The sequence below is a fragment of the Aplidium turbinatum genome, chromosome 5 (genome assembly GCF_918807975.1).
Source record: "Aplidium turbinatum chromosome 5, kaAplTurb1.1, whole genome shotgun sequence".
NCBI classification, from domain to species: domain Eukaryota; kingdom Metazoa; phylum Chordata; class Ascidiacea; order Aplousobranchia; family Polyclinidae; genus Aplidium; species Aplidium turbinatum.
In genome coordinates, this window is record NC_137476.1 from 32873960 (window position 1) to 32897460 (window position 23501).

Below are 23501 nucleotides of genomic sequence, written 5' to 3' on the forward strand. Positions count from 1 at the left end.
AACACCGAGGACATCAAGGTACGGAATGCCCAAAACGTGCCCTCCTAACTCAACAAAGAAACGCCGAAGCAGAAAGTGGTACTACAAGCCCTAACACAGAAGGACTATACTCAGATAGAGAGTCCACTGACATAGCATCAAACCCATGGGAAAAGAAAAGCACACGAAGGAAGAAAAAGAAAAAGAAAAGGAAAACAACACACAATCAACAAAGACATCCGATATCTAAAACAAGAAATGCACCTGAAAGTCACCATTCACCAACACCCACCTACATCAGACCTAATAAGCGACCTCTTGAAGATAGTCCGCCCTTAGAAAACAAGACCCAAAAAATAGATCCAAACTACTCAAAAAACTCATCCTCCGATTCAGAACAAAGCATAATGCCTCTGATGATTGACACATCATCCCAGAATCAGACAGATGAAAACCCTCTCACGCCATCAGAAAACGATGAAAAGTCTACCCTTGAACCAAACAAAGAAGAAGAGCTGCCAAGAGACAACGAAAATACTTACTAACTATAATATTTAAAACGAATTTTTATTGAATCCTTTTATCGCCTAAAAACCGAAAAAAACAAAAGGTAATAATAATCATAGTGTTAAATAGCCTATAATATAGCCTAATGCGATTGTGCATCATACTTTTGACACCTAGTGAAATGCTTTCTGAGGCAGAGAGTCAAACTTGTCACATGCAAGTTAAAAAGCTTAAAATTTGCTCAATCAATATAAATGGAATTTCCAAAAAATTTACCAACATTATAAAATTCCTTAAGCTTCATAGACTCTCTGCCTTAGCTATTCAGAGGAAACTCATCGACTTTTACCTAAACAATTAGAAAATTGGGAAAAATTTTATAACATAAAACTTTTCTCAAACATATTCCCTGATTCTCCAAGCTTTCGTGCAGGAACTATGATAATACTAAAAAATGAAATATATCAAAAGGGTCAACGCAGACATACTATTTTAAAGAACAACCACCTTCACCAACTACATATCAATATTAATGGTGAAAATATGCATATTGTCAATGCATACTTTCCACAAAATCATAAAGACAAAACATCACTATCAGAAATACTATCCACAAACTTACAAAAATGGAATGATGACAAAATAATACTACTTGGTGACTTTAACCTGATCACAGACCCTCTAGATACTGCAAACCCTCAATCCTTCTCAAACACCTACGACAAAAAGACATTTAAAGCACTGGTTAATAATTTTCAACTAATAGACATATTTCGATACAAACATCCACACAAAGCAATCTATACATATTCACACCCAAAAGCAAAAACAAAAATAGATAGAATATATATAAACAACAATACCTTGAAGCACTTTGAAAACATTACACATCACACAAATTTGTACTCAGACCATAATAATGCACCAACCTTATCATTAAGCTATCACACACACATAAAATGGGATCAACACACATATAAAGTAAATAACTCCATCTTTCAACATCAACATGTAATATCCGAAATAGAAACAACATGGACCAATTGGACAACAAGAAAACCAAACTTTCAAAATACTCTTGAATGGTGGGATAAAGGAAAAGAAATACTTAAAAATAGGCTGATAGAGCTCTCACAGCAACTTGCAACGATGCAACGAGAAGCATATGACACAGCAAACCAACAACTCCAGATCTTAAACTCTAAGATTGAAGACGAATTTCATCCAAACCTAGTATCTGATCGAGCAAAATTTATCGATGTTATTGAACAATTTCACAATAACACGCAAAGAGGAGCACAAATTCGCTGCAAATGCCTCAAAACGATTCAGAGAAAACAAGCAAAGGATTCTTTCATCTTGAAACGAAAAGAGGTAAAAATAATACTATCACCGAACTACATACAGAGGACAATAAAGTTGTAACCAACAAAAATGACATCTTAACAGAAACACACAATTTTTACCATAAGTTATGGGGAATTGATGGAAAAATTGATCCAACTGAACAAGATGAATATCTAAACATTTTGAACCACACCACAATACATGCAGATGAAGCACAAGAAAATGAAAGACTAATAACAAAAGATGAAATTAAGATCGCAATTGATACATTAAATAAAAACTCAGCCCCCGGCTCGGATGGCCTCAGCGCAATCTTTTACCAAAAATGTTGGCACATTTTGAAATATGATTTGCTTGAAATGTATACTAACTGTTTTCTAAAAAACACTATGACAGTAACGATGAGAGAAGCCATAGTTAAACTTTTTCACAAAAAAGGAGATAAATCATCGCTGAAAAATTGGAGACCAATCTCATTATTGAACACGGATTACAAAATTTTAAGCAAAATCCTAGCCAATAGAATCACCCCCTTAATGAAAACACTGATTCAACCCAACCAAAAATGTGGTCTACCGAACAGACGAATTGAACACGCTACAATGAATATTCAAGCAGCCATCGAAGCACAGTAACATAGACACTTTTATTGTGACTGGTAATGTGTTACCTACCTGCCTGCGCAATGCATCTGATTTAATGTCGAACACAACAACGCCTTTTGGCATATGCATGATAAGAATATCTTTTGGGCTACTATTGTATGAACGTACTTGTTAAATGACCGTTATTGTGGAGATAAAACACTAGCCTCAAACATAAAAGTGATATCATAACTACAATGAATTTCCAAATCTATCGCATGCCTTTGATCTCTTAATACAGGTATAACTTATACTGTGCAACAGATTGGTATCAATAATATGATTGCATTCACCAATTGCTTCTTTTGTATTGTTTACTGTACAACTGTTTTTACTTTTCAATAATAAAAAAAAAAAAAAAAAACAGCCTCATGGGCGAAACACGTGTCTATCGCTGTCAATTCTTGCTACAAATCGGCTGCCGAGAAACATATTGTTGATTGGATGGTCTGAATGGCTAGCGTGGAAGCTACACCGTTATGGTTGGCGAATCGCAGCTGCTCGCTGTACTAGTGAGTGCTCAGCCTTGTGCTGATAGCCGGGAAGAACGCCCCTTTCTTCACAATGTCCTCTGCCCTGGCGCCTGCTGGTTTTGTTGGCTCTTTCTTTGTTTCCACAATAATAAGAGTTAAACTGACTGGTAAAGCGGTGGTCGAATAAATTTGTGGCAGAATACGGTGCGATACTGATGAGCCCAGCCTCATGGGAGAAACTCGTGATTAAAGTAGAAGAAGAAGAAGAAGAAGTTCTTTTATCTTTTATATTAAGTAAAGTTAGTATAGTAAAAGGAGATATATATGTAATGTATGATCTTTGTGTTTTGTCTAGTTTAGCCTAGGATAGTAAATATATAGAAGTGAAGAGAGTAGCCTACGTCAGCTGGATCAGTGGACTCTGCCTTAGGCTCCACTGATCTAGAGTGTTTTACTTATATTTTGCTTTTTTTTCCTTTTTGAGGCAATCAGCTGGCTTCTTTTCCCTGAGGCTTTCTGCTGATTTCTTCAAAAAGGAAAAACTTTTATTTTGTTGTTGTGAAAAGGAAAGAAACGCCTTAAGCGGTTTCTTTCGAAAAGGTTGGCAGTTTTTTTGTAACTAATTAGAGCGCCAGCAGCGTTCTCACTGCCAACGTGGCAAAACCTGCAAGTGCTAGTTTATAATACTACAAACTGTTTAACTTTTGCTTTAAAAATTTTAACAAATACTCGTACACACAATTGTGATCTGAGAATTAAAGCAGTAGGCTATAGTAGCTCGAAACAATGATACCAAGCGAGCCATACAACTTCCAAAGAAGACTGATAGTGAAAGCTGAATGCCAAGGTTGGCTGAGCATAGACAATTTTATTAGCTTCTTCATGGAAGATGGCTTTCTAAGAAAATATTCTAAAGGACTTGAAGGAGTGCGCACGTTGAACCTAAAAGAACACCAATTTGTGATTACACACACTAAAGAGGAAAAAGAAAACCTGGAACAACTAGCAAAAGACCACCAAACTCCCACTGCTTACCAATTCCAAGGAACTACAATAACAATCACAGCGTGGAAGCCAAAACCACCCTGTGACATTATCACACTGTATCCAGTTCCAGTAGAGTGGCCGGTAGAACTTTCAAGAGACATTGCGAACGACTGTAAGTGGGGAAAACCCGAAAAAATCTTCTTTGGGAGATTTAAAAAGTTCCCAAACATAAAAAACGAATATGTTCATATCCACCTGAGGGATATAAACCTGGAAAACATCCCAGACAAAATCAAAGTACACGGTATATGGATATATATAACAAAGCCAGGAGAGGAGCATCTCCCCCTGTGTAGAATATGTAAAAAGCGAGGTCATTGGGCAGCAGATTGCGCCCAGTGCGATATATGCAAAAAGAAGGGGCACACAACCCAACAATGCCGAACGACACAAAAAATGAACAATACACCCCAACGTCATCTTTGTCGCTTCTGCAAAGGACTGGGCCACCTCGATGCAACATGTCCCATGAGAATATTGTGTGGGTATTGCCAACACCGAGGACATCAAGGTACGGAATGCCCAAAACGTGCCCTCCTAACTCAACAAAGAAACGCCGAAACAGAAAGTGGTACTACAAGCCCTAACACAGAAGGACTATCCTCAGATAGAGAGTCCACTGACATAGCATCAAACCCATGGGAAAAGAAAAGCACACGAAGGAAGAAAAAAAAAAAGAAAAGGAAAACAACACACAATCAACAAAGACATCCGATATCTAAAACAAGAAATGCACCTGAAAGTCACCATTCACCAACATCCACCTACATCAGACCTAATAAGCGACCTCTTGAAGATAGTCCGCCCTTAGAAAACAAGACCCAAAAAATAGATCCAAACTACTCAAAAAACTCATCCTCCGATTCAGAACAAAGCATAATGCCTCTGATGATTGACACATCATCCCAGAATCAGACAGATGAAAACCCTCTCACGCCATCAGAAAACGATGAAAAATCTACCCTTGAACCAAACAAAGAAGAAGAGCTGCCAAGAGACAACGAAAATACTTACTAACTATAATATTTAAAACGAATTTTTATTGAATCCTTTTATCGCCTAAAAACCGAAAAAAACAAAAGGTAATAATAATCATAGTGTTAAATAGCCTATAATATAGCCTAATGCGATTGTGCATCATACTTTTGACACCTAGTGAAATGCTTTCTGAGGCAGAGAGTCAAACTTGTCACATGCAAGTTAAAAAGCTTAAAATTTGCTCAATCAATATAAATGGAATTTCCAAAAAATTTACCAACATTATAAAATTCCTTAAGCTTCATAGACTCTCTGCCTTAGCTATTCAGAGGAAACTCATCGACTTTTACCTAAACAATTAGAAAATTGGGAAAAATTTTATAACATAAAACTTTTCTCAAACATATTCCCTGATTCTCCAAGCTTTCGTGCAGGAACTATGATAATACTAAAAAATGAAATATATCAAAAGGGTCAACGCAGACATACTATTTTAAAGAACAACCACCTTCACCAACTACATATCAATATTAATGGTGAAAATATGCATATTGTCAATGCATACTTTCCACAAAATCATAAAGACAAAACATCACTATCAGAAATACTATCCACAAACTTACAAAAATGGAATGATGACAAAATAATACTACTTGGTGACTTTAACCTGATCACAGACCCTCTAGATACTGCAAACCCTCAATCCTTCTCAAACACCTACGACAAAAAGACATTTAAAACACTAGTAAATAATTTTCAACTAATAGACATATTTCGATACAAACATCCACACAAAGCAATCTATACATATTCACACCCAAAAGCAAAAACAAGAATAGATAGAATATATATAAACAACAATACCTTGAAGCACTTTGAAAACATTACACATCACACAAATTTGTACTCAGACCATAATAATGCACCAACCTTATCATTAAGCTATCACACACACATAAAATGGGATCAACACACATATAAAGTAAATAACTCCATCTTTCAACATCAACATGTAATATCCGAAATAGAAACAACATGGACCAATTGGACAATAAGAAAACCAAACTTTCAAAATACTCTTGAATGGTGGGATAAAGGAAAAGAAATACTTAAAAATAAGCTGATAGAGCTCTCACAGCAACTTGCAACGATGCAACGAGAAGCATATGACACAGCAAACCAACAACTCCAGATCTTAAACTCTAAGATTGAAGACGAATTTCATCCAAACCTAGTATCTGATCGAGCAAAATTTATCGATGTTATTGAACAATTTCACAATAACACGCAAAGAGGAGCACAAATTCGCTGTAAAATACCTCAAAACGATTCAGAGAAAACAAGCAAAGGATTCTTTCATCTTGAAACGAAAAGAGGTAAAAACAATACTATCACCGAACTACATACAGAGGACAATAAAGTTGTAACCAACAAAAATGACATCTTAACAGAAACACACAATTTTTACCATAAGTTATGGGGAATTGATGGAAAAATTGATCCAACTGAACAAGATGAATATCTAAACATTTTGAACCACACCACAATACATGCAGATGAAGCACAAGAAAATGAAAGACTAATAACAAAAGATGAAATTAAGATCGCAATTGATACATTAAATAAAAATTCAGCCCCCGGCTCGGATGGCCTCAGCGCAATCTTTTATCAAAAATGTTGGCACATTTTGAAATATGATTTGCTTGAAATGTATACTAACTGTTTTCTAAAAAACACTATGACAGTAACGATGAGAGAAGCCATAGTTAAACTTTTTCACAAAAAAGGAGATAAATCATCGCTGAAAAATTGGAGACCAATCTCATTATTGAACACGGATTACAAAATTTTAAGCAAAATCCTAGCCAATAGAATCACCCCCTTAATGAAAACACTGATTCAACCCAACCAAAAATGTGGTCTACCGAACAGACGAATTGAACACGCTACAATGAATATTCAAGCAGCCATCGAAGCAGCAAAACTAAAAAACAGAAAATTATATATAATGGTAACAGACTTTGAAAAAGCGTTTGACAGAGTGGAACATTCTTTTCTGTACAAAATACTGCAAAAAATTGGATTTAAGCCAGTGATGATTTCATACTTAACTCTTATATACTCAAACATCTCTAGTCGAGTTGAAATGAATGGAGCACTAACAAAAAAAATCGACATTAGGCGAGGCATCCGACAAGGATGCCCTCTGAGCATGCTCTTTTTTATAATATGCGCCGATGTACTCACACGCCGCATAGAGAGCAATGCATCAATAAAAGGCTTCTCCATAAATAAAAAAGCAGTAAAAATCGAATAATACGCAGACGACACAACGTTTATCACAAATAACCTTAATTCTATTACTGAAATACTTAAAGAATTAAAACTTTACCAACAAATGTCAGGACAAAAAATTAACGAAAACAAAACACAAATGCTTGTATCACAACCTGAGTTACAAAGTGAAGTACAGCAACATTACCCACATATTCAAATTCAAAATGAAATAAAAATCCTTGGAATCTGGCTAGGAAACAACAACAAAAAACTAGACACTCTTAACTGGGAAAAAGTGATAAAACAAACTGAAACGACTGCCAACATTCATAAATTTCGACCACTCTCCCTTCTAGGAAAAATCACCATAATAAATACTCTCCTCGTGCCTATATCTCTTCACATGGGAAGGATTCTTTACCCACAAAAAAAGCATATCCAATCCTTAAACAAAATCTTATACAATTTTCTATGGTATCCATCTCCAATTGAGCAATTAAGCAGAACAAAAATCATTGCAGAAGTTAAAAACGGAGGATTAAGAATGATTGACATAGAAACAAAATTTCAAACCAGTAGAGCTGACAGAATTAGACACCTGTCCACACTCGATAAAGCTACAGAACTATGGCATGAGTGGGCAAAGTACAATCTAAACTATAAAATAAGGCACATCAACCAAAAATTATATAACCTAAGTGAACCACACTCTGATTGCCCAAATTCGTTTTATTCTGATATTTTCCGCACTTTTCTCCAACTCCGAAAACACAATCTTGACTGGACTGATATATCATATAATACAATTTACACAACCCTAAAAACACAAAAAGAAACTAAAACTGAAATTAAGAGCCAAAACAATGAACCAATAAGCTGGTCAGAAACGCTCCTTATGAAGAAAAATATCAAACCATACTTTTCAAACTCTGACATATCGATCTGCTATCGAATAGCACATTCAGCTTTTAAATGGGGCGATTTTTACAAACAATCTAACTCATGGCGTTGCAGCCAGAACAAAATTACTCAGTGCAAATTTTGCAAAATGGCTGTCGACAATATAAAACACCTGTTAACTGAATGTACCCTCACGAAATCAATTTGGAAAAAAATAGAAAAGCTATATCATTCAATAACAAAACAAAAGATTAAGCTTACAACTGATATAATCCTATACAACCATTTTCCAAGCAGACAGGCAGACAACCTACTGATTCTGCTGATCCTAAATACAGTTAAGAGTACCATAATTAAAAAGAAAATTTCACTAGACATTGGAGATAAATATATGTGGGACAACAAAAAATTTACCAAAACAACCCTCTGGGTTATTAAAACAAAAATTAAAGAATATCTTCAAAATGACACCTCTGTAATACCGACGCCCCTTACAAACTCCCCACACTGTAGCATAAGTCGAACATGACAACCAAGAACCCACTGTTCTCGAAAGAATTCTGCTATTAATTGTTATCATTTGCAGTGTATGCACCTGACTTGTGAATTTTATGAAATGCGCCATAGTAAATGATACTTATTCACACATACCATCTGCATGTAGCATCATTGCACTACAAGAGAGCAATGAGGCAACATGCAGATCCTTCTTCGTTTATGCAATTGCATGCATTACATTATATTCCTACTTATTGATTTGTTTATTTTTGGCTACAAATGTGCGTTGTGGGACGCACAGTAACATAGACACTTTTATTGTGACTGGTAATGTGTTACCTACCTGCCTGCGCAATGCATCTGATTTAATGTCGAACACAACAACGCCTTTTGGCATATGCATGATAAGAATATCTTTTGGGCTACTATTGTATGAACGTACTTGTTAGATGACCGTTATTGTGGAGATAAAACACTAGCCTCAAACATAAAAGTGATATCATAGCTACAATGAATTTCCAAATCTATCGCATGCCTTTGATCTCTTTACAGGTATAACTTATACTGTGCAACAGATTGGTATCAGTGATATGATTGCATTCACCAATTGCTTCTTTTGTATTGTTTACTGTACAACTGTTTTTACTTTTCAATAAAAAAAAAAAAAAAATAAAATAAAAAAAAAAAAAAAAAAATAAAAAAAAAACCAGCCTCATGGGCGAAACACGTGTCTATCGCTGTCAATTCTTGCTACAAATCGGCTGCCGAGAAACATATTGAGTAGAGAGGTTATTTTTTTTATAAAAATTTATTTAAAATTAAAAAATATTTAAATAAAAATCCAGCTTGTTTTAAGGCAGCAAATCCTTTCCCACGACCAAAGAGTTTCCTCCATGCGAAATTCTAGAACCTTTTTTAGTGGAAGCGACTTTACCCTATCTTTAGCGACACGGAGCTTTATGAGGACGACCCACTCCAGTGGTGAAATATTCACAGAAGGAAATATGCTAGAAATGTGAAATTTCTTGACTTTTAATTTTTATTCTTTGCGAATTTTCTAAACGTATATTGTCATGTTTTTACCTTCCTGCCCTTCACAATAACCATTTCGTCTCAGGTGGCTAGACATTTTCGTGCAATGCTAGTTATATAACTTATATGTTAATGTTAGTTGCAATATAAGTGTTAGTGCAATTACTTTGAAATGCAAAAACGCCTAAAAATGACTTATATTTATGAGAAAAAGTAATTTTTATTTAGTTTAGCATTACTTTGTGTTATAATTCAAAAATTTCAATTTTGAAGCTATTTGCGGGAAATCAGAGTAAAAACCGACTTTCTGACGTTTTTTCATCTCAAACAATTTATTTTTAATAAATTTGTTGGGTAAAAATTTAATTTATATTCGCACAATACACATGGCTATTATCTTGTAAATTATTTTGTTTCTGTGATTTTCATAGCTCCTGTTATTAGCGCTTAATTAGCACGGGGCTAAGATAGCCCGTGGCATAGGGTTAAAGCAGTGATACTTAACAGCCGCCCATTGGGCCGCATGCGGCCCTCAACTATTCTTCTTGCGGTCTTCACAATAGCTGCCCCAAACAGCGAGAAAACGTTGTTGTTACGTAACGTACGTGATAACAAAAAATGCCTCATAATAACGTTTCCCTACAGTACGGATATAGAGCAATTAATTATGTCTACCAGGAGAGTTACGCCAGACTTTAACATTTACAAGCAATTTCTCACTTTGCGCTCCATTCCCGGCTCATCAAAAGGAATACCGTATATATGTTTCGTAAATTTTATTCAAATTTTCTAGAAGCACGTTTGGTTCCTTCAAAGCTGTGTTCGATTGCAACAGATGGTTTCAGTTTTTTCGTTAGACATTTTCGTCATGCTTAAATCGTGCTTTGACACTTTTAGGATAGGCCACCTATGTCGGTGACTGATCAAAACGTTTCAGCGCTTACCACAATAATTGTATGGCTGGAAGTATTTCATGATCAATGCCGAGGTCACACAGATAAACACTATAGTTGGTGAAAGGCAAAATTGTCGCTATACTAAAGAATGCTCTGACGTTTACAACTTGAATTTTACAAAACTCATACACCACATTTATACAGTAGCCTACACTTATACACCACAGTTTTGGAACACCCAGCTTTATTTCATAGGCCTGCATCAATATAATCTGCAACAGATGCTTTTCATTTTTTTTTCCTAATTAATACAATTAATACTAAGTAGGATTTTTAATTTCTGTGAAACGCTGTTTGCAATGTTTTGTTTCTGTTTGTGCAAAACTTTTATTGTGGAAAAGTATTAAATCAAACGGATTCAAGCTTTTAAATCGCAGAAATTCAGATATTCAAACAATACTTTATGCAAGTTCAATGATATTCCAGTTTGTTTAAATAATTATGCTTTGGCAGGTTATATATTTTCCAATCACAAGCTGCAATTGTATGAAGCAAAAAGGTCACAAACGGTGAACTGAAGTAGAATTGTGTGTGGCAGTTATCCCTTTATGGTACACCTGTATACATTTTGTAAACGCAATGAAAATTGAATGTAAATTGCAACGTAAGTTTATGGCGAACTTACATGTAAGTAACCGAATAACGAAGTAACCGATAATAACATTTCGTGAGAATTATGGAATTAATAGGCTAAGCGAGACATGTAATGTAGCCTGTCCTAAGCTTTGCATATTGATTGTGACACTGCATTATAGACATTATAAATACGTAAACCGACAGTTTTCTTTTTCAAACGTTATCCGCAAAAATATTTTGTGAAGCGTTAACAAACCACGGTTTGTGAAATTGTTTGTCATTATTTTGTTTTTACTTTTTGATGCTGCAAAATGTCATCAGGAAAAGTCGCAAATAATTATGTTTATTGTACTGTATCTCTGCAATGTTTTTTGCTAGAAGCTTTGAAACTTCGTCATAATCATCTTTATCTTTACTTTATCCATCAATCTTTGTAAAGTTTTTCAGATGTCTTAGTCAAAGGAAGTCCAATTAGATGAGGGTCGAATGATCTGCACTGCACAAACACTGCCTACTTGTATATAAGCTAACCTTGATTTCTTTCTTTCATTTTATGAAAATATACAATAAAAATTGCCATTACTTAATTGCAAGCAGTAATTATGACTTCATTCAAGCATTCTCCAAAACTAATCTGCTTCTCGCCTGGCATCTGTTGCTCAGCAGCACATTGCAAGAGTCACACAATGGTCGCTTTAATTTGATGGTTCCTTTTTTTCATCTTTCGAGATGGACAATAGTTGACAAGAATAATATTGTTAATTTTGCACTGAATTTTAGGTGCATTTGTAACATGTACAGGGAGAACCCTACACATTTATTATGAAAAGTAAAACAACATAGCATTTATTATATAGCAGCTACTGACCATTTATTATTTATATCAGAATAAAATACAATTTTGTTTTTCTAAACTTATTCTTCCTATTTGGATTCTTTCACATTTCATACAAATCAAACTAATGCACCAACATAAGGCTTAAAATACATGTCCAAATATCTTTCGTGAACTCATCTTATTAAAAATCTCTGAAGATTAAACTTAAATGCCTTTTTGACAATGACTGGTTTCTTTTGCAAATATGCAGCAGAGAAAAGTTGAATTCTTATATGCAGATTTTCTACTGCTTACAAACCCATGGCCTAGGACTCTAGTCTAGGTTTTCCAAATTTGGTTGAAATCTAACGACCAAACGACCAAGTTAGACTGCAACGTTTAAAACTAAAATGCCAAACATATCACGATCATAATTATTGTTTTAACCCGGACAGCAAAATATTTCAAGTTTAAATTGATTCAACGTCTACAGACGTTCAATTATTGTAAAATTGACGGATTTTGCTGTCCAGAAATGCACACACGTTTTTTCTTGGAAGTCGTCATAATTTCATGTGTTTATTAAATATTTACAGAAAACAAAAACTACATTAAAAACAAATCTCACATCAAACAAGGTGTCCTGTTGAAGAATAATAATTATAGAGTAATTTTATCTGCATCAGAACAAAATAACATGGTTATTCCTAAAAAGGACATCGTGTGATGTCGAAAACGTTCAATGTGAGATTTGTTTTTAATTTAGTTTTTGTTTTCTGTAAATGTTTAAATAAACGTAAATATTTTAAATCTGGTCTGGTTACTCGACTTCGTGTGCTTATGGTACAAGACAAACTCTACTGAAGCTCTATCACAAAATTATTTGATCATAGTTTTAGACTTTATTATGTTGCAGGAGAGATTTTGGGAATTGTACCTCCTCTGCTAATAGTCTACTGAAAAAAAAACAAACTCGATTTGTTTGTTTACAAACAATAATTATTTGTCTTCAAACATATTTAATTGTTTACATACCATTCGTATACAAAACACTTGGATTGGAGCAATTAAATCAAGAAATGAATAAAAAAGAATGTGTGGGGCAAGAGCCGATACCCATGCCATTATCTACGTCACTACATCCACTCATAGAAAGGAATGCAATTGTAAACAAACGTAAAAATGATTAATAACTGGAAAACTTTATCATTAATTCTATACAGACAAAAATAGGTTACAATCATATAAAATAGATTCTTAGTAATATTAAAACTGTGTTTTTAATTTCATGGCAGTACATGTTCTAAATTTTTTTTTGTGCTGAAAAATTCGAAGTAGCTGAACCTTCGAGTAAAATCGTACGTAGTAACATGGAAACATTATGGTCAAATTAATGTAAAAAAAATGTAGACTACAAATATTGGGAATGGTAAGTTTCTATAAGAATGCAAGCAGTAAGAACAAATTTTATTTCGTATTGCTTTTTCAAAATGAGCTGAAATTGAAACATGTCTTGCCAAGAAGCATCAAATTAGTTGAATTTTCATTGCTGCCTTTTTCATCGAATAGCTGCTTCCCTTCCAATAATACCAAATGATTCCTTTATAACCACTCGTATGCCCTCCATTGAAGTATTCTCCATTCAAGTTTGAATCTAAGCAAGAACGAAACCACCACGCACCAGGAAATATCACAGCACAATTGCTTCCACTGCTGTCATTATCGTTGTCTTTTGTGCTGAATGGCTGATTATTGTGTCTTCTCAATGAATCACCTTCAACGATAAGAATAAAAATACGTAGTTTGAAATCAAAATTAATTTAGCACGGACACACAAAGTGATCAATTGTGGTAATACTTGTTAATTAGTTTATAAACAGGTTGAAGAATTTTGTGAAATAAACTAAAGATGGCAAACTTGTGTGGGAGAAAGTATAAAAAGGCAACTCGATATCTTATATCGTTGCTATTGTTGCTTCATAAGATTATCATGAAAGTCGATGATTGGCTAATTCGCTTTTTTAGGTTTCAATTCTAAACAATTCAGGAAAAAATATTTTGCTACGTTAGTTACTGCCTTTTCATCCGTTTCTTTCAACTATGTTGGGTGACCCTATCTTAGTACGGGCTATTTTCGTACGCGGAAAGTACGTCACGGGCTATCTTAGCCCCGTGCTAATTAATCGCTAATAACGGGAACTATGAAAATCACAGAGCCAAAATATTTTACAGGATAATAGCCATGTGTATTGTACGTATAGAAATGAAATTTTTACCCAACAAATTTATTGAAATAAAGTGTTTGAGATGAAAAAAACGTCAGAAAGTCGGTTTTTATTCTAATTTCCCGAAATAGCTTCAAAATTGACCGAACGCATATTTTGGAATTATAACATAGAATAATGCTAAACTAAACAAAAAATTACTTTTGTTCATAAATATCAAGCATTTTTGGGCGTTTTTAAATTTCAAAGTAATAGCACTAACATTTAAAATCTTTTACTAACATTTATAATATTTAACAGTTTCATGACAATATCTAGCAGCCACACGAGACGAAATGCTTATTGAGAAGGGCACGAAGGTAGAAAAATGACCAGTGTACAGTAGGGTGCATCATCTCCCCCTTATTTTGGAAATTGAATTTGTTCCATTGATAAATGGTGTCCATTTAAGGTAAAACGACACCAAAAAAATTTTGGTGGTCAGGAGACCCTCCCTACCACCACCTCCTGACCCCCCTAAATCGGCTTTTCAAAAATCGCCATAACTCAAAAACCAAACAAGATAGACATATGTTGTTTGGGACCAAATTTGTTGTAACTACTTGATTTAATTTAAATCTGCAGAAAAAAAACTACATTTAAAAAGTCTCACCCATTAGTTTCTTAGGAGGCTACCAGCACAGATGTGTAAATAATTGTAGTGTACCAAGAAAACTCACATGCAACAAGCAGTTGATAACTCGTGCTATTTACTTTGAGGTTTGTGCTAATTTACAGCAGACACAGTGACCATAATTACTGACATAATTTCTCCATAATGCAATTTCCATTGATGTGATTAGCTAAGTGATAGGGCAGTGATATCATTTCAGTCCTCCCACATTTTAGTTGGAATTATTTCTTCACTTTGTATTTTGTTCTCCCAGCAGTAAGCCATGTTGTTAACATAAAGTTAAACTCCAGTCAGTTAGATTTTCATGTTAATCAGTGATGTTTAGGTATAATACCAGTACTAGTTATTTAGAAAGTATTATAACAATACAGTATAATATAACGTTTTTTCATTAACAGAACTAGTTGCTATAAAGTATCTTATTATCTAATTGCTATAAAGTATCCTATTTCTAGTGATTAGTTCAGTACAGACTTGAGTGTTTGCTTAGTTAAGCTGTGCATCATTGCTTCTATGAGAGCATCAGCTGTTGATATGAATGCACTCGGTGGGACTATTGGGAGCTCTTTATAGTCTTCTCTAGGTATGTCATTGTTATCTTTTTTTTGTAAGCAGCTGAGTAGCAAGATCTGTGGCATCTTTTTTTAACACATTTAGAAAATTTATTCCGTCAGGTGAAATACAGTCAGGTTCATTTAAGCAAGGAGGAAGGCACAAACTGTTCTTGAGACACATGACTAATTGACTAAAGTAAGTTCGAAAATTTTTAAGCATTGTAATTTCTGGAGACCTGGAGGTTTTGATTCACAATACGTCAAACACACTGCCAACAATCAGCTCTCCAATGTGCTTTCTGCAGGCACACCATAGCAGTGGCTTGTCTAATCTGTTTTGCAGCTCCACACAGCCTCCTGACCACAGACCAGTTTTTGTAGATGTGGTATCGAAAACCATACTTACAGCCCCATCTAAAGAACAGTTCCGGTCACTTAGTAAGTCAGAAGTGAAGTCCCCAACAATACTCCCAACTGACTGCTCATCGTCGGGGCTAAACGTTGGCACACCAAGCCGTTTGGTCTCAAGATCTGTTGATATCAAAACTGGCATTATTTCATCCTTCTTATACTTGTCTTGAAATTGTGGAAGCAACTGTGAATCAGTGAGCTCTTCTGTTCCTGCGTATGTGTATTCCATTCATGAAGCTTTGTAGAAAAGCTGATCCAGCTGCTGGTGAAATCCCACATCTCGCCATAACTTCAACAACTGAATTTCTTGCCAGGATATTATAAGGCACATCCAGAAGTGCACCAGTTTTCAATGTTCTCGTGTGTGCATCTGATTCTGTCCTACAGCTTTGCACATTATCATCCCCTGATGTTGCACTGTCAGACGTTTATGATGACCAGGAAAAAATGTCTGAAGGCACCTTTTCAAACTGACTTCTCAGTGCATTAACTGCAGCATTCCTTCTTTGATTTAGTTAGTCTTTTTGTGCTGTTTTCGCTTACTTTTTACAAAATTTGATCTGTCATAACTTCCAATAGTTACTGACCGATCCCCAAACATCAAAATCAAGAAATTTCTATCAGCATCAAATGGAAATGGCTTGGTTAATGCATCAGCTGTTGTAATAATGAAAGTTTTGTTGAAAAAGTTTTCATGCTGTTTCAAATGGCTTGTAAATTTTACGGTTTTTCAGACTGCTGATTTGGGTTTCTTGTTAAGTTATCCTGTTTTGCATAATAATGAATTATTTTTTTCTTTGCGTATATGTCTGTTATGAGTTTTTCTGACAAGTTTGCTTTGGCATAGAATACTTTAGCTTGCTTCAGTACACCTTCCGCACATGTCCCATTAATTTAAAGCTTCAATTGTTGGTGATACCCCATACAGCGAATGACTTGTTTATTGTTGGAAGCTTAGCTCCTTTCAAAACTTTGTCATCAAATCCAATCGTCCCACCGAGTGCATTCATATTAACAGCCGATGCTCTCATAGAAGCCATGATGCACAGCTTAACTAAGCAAACACTCAAGCCTGTACTGAACTAATCACTAGAAATAGGATACTTTATAGCAATTAGGTAATAAGATACTTTATAGCAACTAGTTCTGTTAATGAAAAAACGTAATACTATACTGTACGGTATTGTTATAATACTTTCTAAATAACTAGTACTGGTATTATACCTAAACTTCACTGATTTACATGAAAATCTAACTGACTGGAGTTTAACTTTAAAATGTTAACAACATGGCTTACTGCTGGGAGAACAAAATACAAAGTGAAGAAATAATTCCAACTAAAATGTGGGAGGACTGAAATGATATCACTGCCCTATCACTCAGCTAATCACATCAATGGAAATTGCATTATGGAGAAATTATGTCAGTAATTATGGTCACTGTGTCTGCTGTAAATTAGCACAAACCTCAAAGTAAATAGCACGAGTTATCAACTGCTTGTTGCATGTGAGTTTTCTTGTACACTACAATTATTTACACATCTGTGCTGGTAGCCTCCTAAGAAACTAATGGGTGAGACTTTTTAAATGTAGTTTTTTTTCTGCAGATTTGAATTAAATCAAGTAGTTACAACAAATTTGGTCCCAAACAACATATGTCTATCTTGTTTGGTTTTTGAGTTATGGCGATTTTTGAAAAGCCGATTTAGGGGGGTCAGGAGGTGGTGGTAGGGAGGGTCCCCTGACCACCAAAATTTTTTTGGTGTCATTTTACCTTAAATGGACACCATTTATCAATGGAACAAATTCAATTTCCAAAATAAGGGGGAGATGATGCACCCTAGTCTGTACAGTAGGTTTAGAAAATTCGCAAAGAATAAAAACTAAAAGTCAAGAAATTTCACATTTCTAGCATATTTCCTTTTGTGAAATATTTCACTACTAGAGTGGGGCGTCCTCATAAAACCCCGTGTCGTTACAGATAGGGGCTGATATGTTAATGAATGGTAATCAGTCATTTGCGTAGGCTAGCGCTAGCCCACAATAAACTTTGCTCAAGCCATGAGAGGGTAGGCTACAACTCATTGCCCACAAATCCCTGTGACCTACACAGAAATAGCTACAAAATATATGAAGCAAACAAAAAGAATTCATAAGAAAAGATTTACTTATGGAAGTTTTTACATTTATGGTATAGATCATCGGAAAAAACAATCAAGCAATGGCAAGTGTGAAGGGTGATAATCAACTTACGAGGTTTGCGCCCCAGATGCAAATTTTACTCGATATTGCACTTGGCCAGTGACATAAAACACAGCCTATACTTCTGGTTACTTGTAAACAATAAGCTTGTAAATCGCAGAACTAAAACGACAACAAATGGCTGTAAGCCCCTAGGTTATATATTGCAAATAACAAATATACGGGTATGTATTTAATTGATTGTATAGTTTTTTTGTCAACGGGCAGTGGCAGTGAAAGTAGTGAAAAGTTTCTTAAGAAAAAACGGATGAAGCTCTTGTTTTAAGATGTTGAAACTTTTGAAATTTTAGACAGAAAATGCCTGGCCCAGTATATCGCCTTGTATTTGATCACAGTTTTAATTACAGAAATAAAACAGAGTCTTCTTAGCTGGTTTAACATAATTTATTACACACAAAAATATAACATAATTAAAATAAACTCAAACGTTTTCGACTCGTACGTGTGTCCTCATCAGGAAATACTTAAATCTGCAATATACATAAAATGAAAATTGTAAGATAAATTTGACTTTGCACTATAACTTTAACTGTAGCGACACTCCAGACTGAAAAGCACAAACTGAACAAGTGATACAAGAATGATTAAGAATATTATCGATACTTATATTATCGATATTATTATCTATAGTTTTGTGGATAATAACTTATGTTAAACCCGCTAAGGTTGCTCTGTTTTATTTCTCTATGGTTCAACAAAGCAAACTCTATACCATAGTTTTAATTAGCCTTCTGTTTGATAAGAAAAACACTGCTTAACAATAGATAAAAAAATTAACACGTGCCGTGCTGAAAACTTTAAATAGCTTCACCACGATTCCTTTTATTTCAATCACACAGAAATCTGCTTTTATTCGAAGACACGGAGTGAGAGAAAGTGTTTCACATGAAAAGGTCGGTATCATGCCTTTTGTCCAACTTTTGCACCCTAAACTTTTTCCTTCTAATCCGACGTCTTTAAAACGCATTTTTCATGGCACACTACGAAAGTCGAACTGTAGTCACTAGAACTTACTGCTCCTTTTTAGCAGAGCACAACAACTAATCAAGAAATATATTCATGACTTTAGCCTGGGCGGCTGAGAGGCTAATTTTGCCGTGGTAAGCTACCGATGACATTATCAGGTGTCACGCCGAGATTCTGTTGCAAAAATCTGCTGTAACAAAAATTTACACGGCGTTTCCTTTCAACATTCTGGGCCCCATAAAAACGTACCCGGGCTCTAAACGTTTTCCGGAACCAGGCTAAAGTACTCCTGGACACTATCAACACTACTGACGATACCAATTTGCGCAATACTGTAGTACTCATTGACTTGTATTGAACTCAAAAGAATTGTTGAATTGTTGAATTATTATTTGCTTGCGTTGAGTCGTAATCAGAGGGAAGAGGTGAAAGTCATTTAACTATCTTGGAAATATTATGTTGGTTAGTCTTTAGCTTTTATCCGCAGACGGACAAAGCTTCTAATAGGTTATTCCTGTCAGTTTCGCATACTTTCAGAGGCATTTGACGCAGGACCAGTTACCGATATCAGCAAAGTGATCGTCGTCGTGTGAGCCTCTGGGGGGTCAAGGATCTATCCTTTTACCACCAAGATTCACGATGTTCCCGGACTATATTGTAAGGCTGCTAGAGAGCAGCCAGTCTTTGGTTTCATCATCCATGATGCGCATACCTTCCACTCTGCTAGGTGGCTTGAAGATGGTACAGTCATTGATGATGTGGTCTGCGGTCTGTTCCTCGGCACCACATTCACGGTTGAGGCGCACCCATGCCTGTCTTTGTAGTGTCAGGCCGATGGAGCGTGTGTCAGCGTCGGAGATGAACGAATGGAGTCTGGTGGTGCTTGACTTCCAATCATAATTCCGTTTATGGTCCGATCAAGTAGTCGCACAGATTTCGTGTTCATCAGCTTTGTTGATCAAAAGTTGAGCGGCTGGCATGAGTGTTATGATTTCTGTCGACGGGGTTGCTCGTTTGGGAGAGCAGAGATCCTGTGGTGGAGAAGATAGTTAGGCTCCAGTGCCCGTCGACCGAGGAACAGAGTGGCTTCTTCGCGACGAAGCTCAGCAGGTTGGATGCCAGCGAGGATGGGGAGATTGTCCTATGGTGTGGACGCAGGCATCCGGTCACTGTGCGCAGGGCGCTTTCATGGCAGTGTCGATATTATGGCAGTGAGCACTGCGGCACCAGACAGGTGCACAGTACTCTGCAGAAGAGTAGACAAGGGCTAAGGCTGCTATTTACAAAGTGTCAGCCCTCGCCCCCCCAGCTAGAGTCTGCCAGGCGCTTGAGTAGCGCAGCGCAGAATGTCAGTTTCTTGCGCAGTGACACCAAATGGTGGCGGTTTGTGAGCGATCTGTCTAGTGACACCCCAAGATATTTTGGTTCGGGGCAAAAAGACAGAGGTTTTCCATTGTTGTAAGCATGTAGCTCACAATCAGCTTCCAGATTGTGTAGGTGGAAAGCTGCTGCCACAGTTTTGGTTTCGCTGAGTTTCAGTCGCCAGTTCTGGAGATAAGCTGAGAGGGTTTGCAAGTCCTCAAGGTGTCTTCTAGATTTTTCCACGACTTTGTGGAGTGGAGAATTGCCAGATCGTCCGCTTAAGCGTATTTTGCGGAGACCGTGCTTGGCAGGTCGTGGATGTAGATCTTCAAACGAAGTGGAGCCAGGACCGATCCCTGTGGGACGCCGTTTTTCAGACGTCTCAGTCTGCTTCGCCGTGAGTTGCTGGTGGTGAGGGTGAAGCTTCGATTCCTGACAAGTTCCATAATCATATGGACCATATGTCGGTCAGAAAGCGGGTGAAGCAGCTTGTAAATAAAGCCGCGATGCCATGCGGTGTCATAGGCAGCTGTGAGATCTAGAAAGACAGCGCCGGCCTTCTTTTTTGCCTCAAAGCAGTCTTCGATATCTTGGGTCAAGAGTGTGACCTGGTCTGCCGTGGATTTTTCGAGCCGAACCCAAGCTTGCTCTTTCAGATGGAACGGGTCGATGATTGGGTTGACTCGGGCATAGATCAGCCTTTCGAGGATTTTGAAGAAAACAGAGGAGGGATATCGGACGATAACTCCTTGGGTTCTCTGTTGGCTTGTGAGGCTTAGGGATGGCAACTACTAAAGCTCAGCAAAGTGATGTTTCCGCTTGTCGTTGAAGTTGTAGTCTTTAATTATTGTTGTCACCAGGTGCCGCTGAATGAAGAGCAGTCTTGAAGTGCGTTGCTCAAACGCTTAGCCCAAAAGCTGAAACTTTGTTGTTTTGATCTTGATGTTTCTTTGTATAGAAAGTTGGGCGCTTAACTACTGAGCTAACGGAGTAGACAAAAATAATAATAATAATGGTAATGATGTTACTAGCAAACGATAATGATAACAACAACAACATTAATAAAAATAGTACAAATAATAATTATACCTGCTGTTCCTGTATAACTTCCGATGTGCAACCGATAGTTAGTGGTGGCGTCTCCAATGTTTATGGTGCTGAAAAATGCTCAAGAAGTCACATCAGAAAAAGATTAACAATAAAAATATACCATAACAGAAAGTTATTTTGTTTGAGAGTTGCCAGCTTTAACTGCTTTGGAATAATATTCCATTGATTGGTAGAACTTTAAATTTAGAAAGTCTTTTAGAGTTAAACGTATTGCGCAAACGCAGTTCCCTAGTCATGTGCTATGACTAATGTCATAGCACATATCATAGCACATGTCTAGGGAACTGTGTTCCGAAATCTAGTGCAATTTGCTATAACCACAGAAAACTCGCAGCATCAGGTTAAAACAGATCGTAAAATCTGCATTGTGAAGTATGCTACGATCATGCTGCTAAAAGCGAAACTCAATCAATTAAAAGTTTAGGTTCAACATCGAAGTCGAATTTAAAATCATTCTATGATAGTGACATAAGAAGTTTACTAATATTTAATTTTTGAAGAAGTTTTGAATTTCCTTAATTAGCCCTTTAACCGACACAAGTTCTTTAAAAAGCCTCTCTAAATCCTAAAAATACACATTGTTTGCAATCACCATAATTTCAGAAAAATGAATGGAAAATATTTTAGCTTTAAATGACTTTAATGGTAATGAGAAGAAAGTATATGTACAGTTCAAACGGAGTGAGATGTCAGCTACATAACGTATCTATTTTGGAATGTAATGCTTTTTATTAACCCTATCTTAATACGAGCTGTTTTCGCACGCGGAAAGCACGTCACGGGCTATCTTAGCCCCGTGCTAATTAAGCGCTAATAACGGGAGCTATGAAAATCACAGAGCCAAAATAGTTTACAAGATAATAGTCATGTGTATTTGTGCGTATAGAATTGAAATCTTTACCCAACCAATTTATTGAAATAAAGTGTTTGAGATGAAAAGACGTCAGAAAGTTGGTTTTTATTCTACTTTCCCAAAAATAGCTTTAAAATTGAAATTTTTGAATTATAACATAGAGTAATGCTAAACTAAACAAAAAATACTTTTGCTCATAAATATAAGGCATTTTTACATTTCAAAGTAATTGCACTAACATTTATATTGCACTTACATTAAACGTTGCACGAAAATGTTTAGCCATCTGAGACGAAATGCTTATTGTGAAGGGCACGAAGGTAGAAAAATGACCAGTTTAGGTTTAGAAAATTCGCAAAGAACAAAAACTAAAAGTCAAGAAATTTCACATTTCTAGCATATTTCCTTCTGAGAAATATTTCACTACTAGAGTGGGGCGTCCTCATAATACCCCTTGTTGCTACAGATAGGGTTAAAGCTTCAATTGTCCCGCTTGTTATTTTCACAAAGAAATCACAACACAATAAGTAACCTACACAGTTTTGTTTATGCCTTTCTTGACTTTCATGATGCAAGAACGCTTTAGAATTCTTTTGGAGGTAAACTCACCTTTTTCTTTCACACTGTTTTCCAAACCTTTTTGGAGCTGTCCAAAAATCACTTTTTTTTTGAAATGACGTTTAAAGTGCCTCTGACAGAAAAATAAATTTGCGAAATTTACCTAAGATACCAAAGAAATGACACTAACAAACTTCCCTGACCAGCAAATAGTAAAAAATATCAACAGGCTAATAAGTTACACGCTTGCAAACTTTCGTTCACTTTCGGCGAATCTGGCACTCATTCAATTGCGAAAATAAAAACGGCAATCTCGCTGTGACGTCATAGTGGGTGGGAAGGATACATTCTTTCTCTGTGGTGAGTTGGTAAGGTATGGTACGACTGCTCCAAAACGTCAATGTGTGGGGCTCTATTGGTCTAAAGCATGTGCAAAATGAGAATTACCGAAAGGAAAAAGTCAACTTATTATTACTATCAGGTTTAGATCAAATAGA

The 23501-nt window shown here is 36.0% G+C and overlaps 1 protein-coding gene across 1 annotated transcript in view; it reads right to left on the reverse strand.

Annotated features, from left to right (window-relative positions):
• Positions 1 to 11893: 11893 nt before the first annotated feature.
• The window catches only part of LOC145770546 (ficolin-2-like), a 28140-nt gene continuing 16532 nt past the window's right edge, over positions 11894 to 23501 (reverse strand). The window contains exons 6-7 of the mRNA XM_082582225.1: positions 21573 to 21640; positions 11894 to 13805 (exon numbers count right to left, since the gene is read on the reverse strand). Of these exons, the coding sequence (XP_082438351.1) occupies positions 13558 to 13805; positions 21573 to 21640 (316 nt within the window). The 3' untranslated portion in view covers positions 11894 to 13557. The remainder of the gene's footprint in view (positions 13806 to 21572; positions 21641 to 23501) is intronic.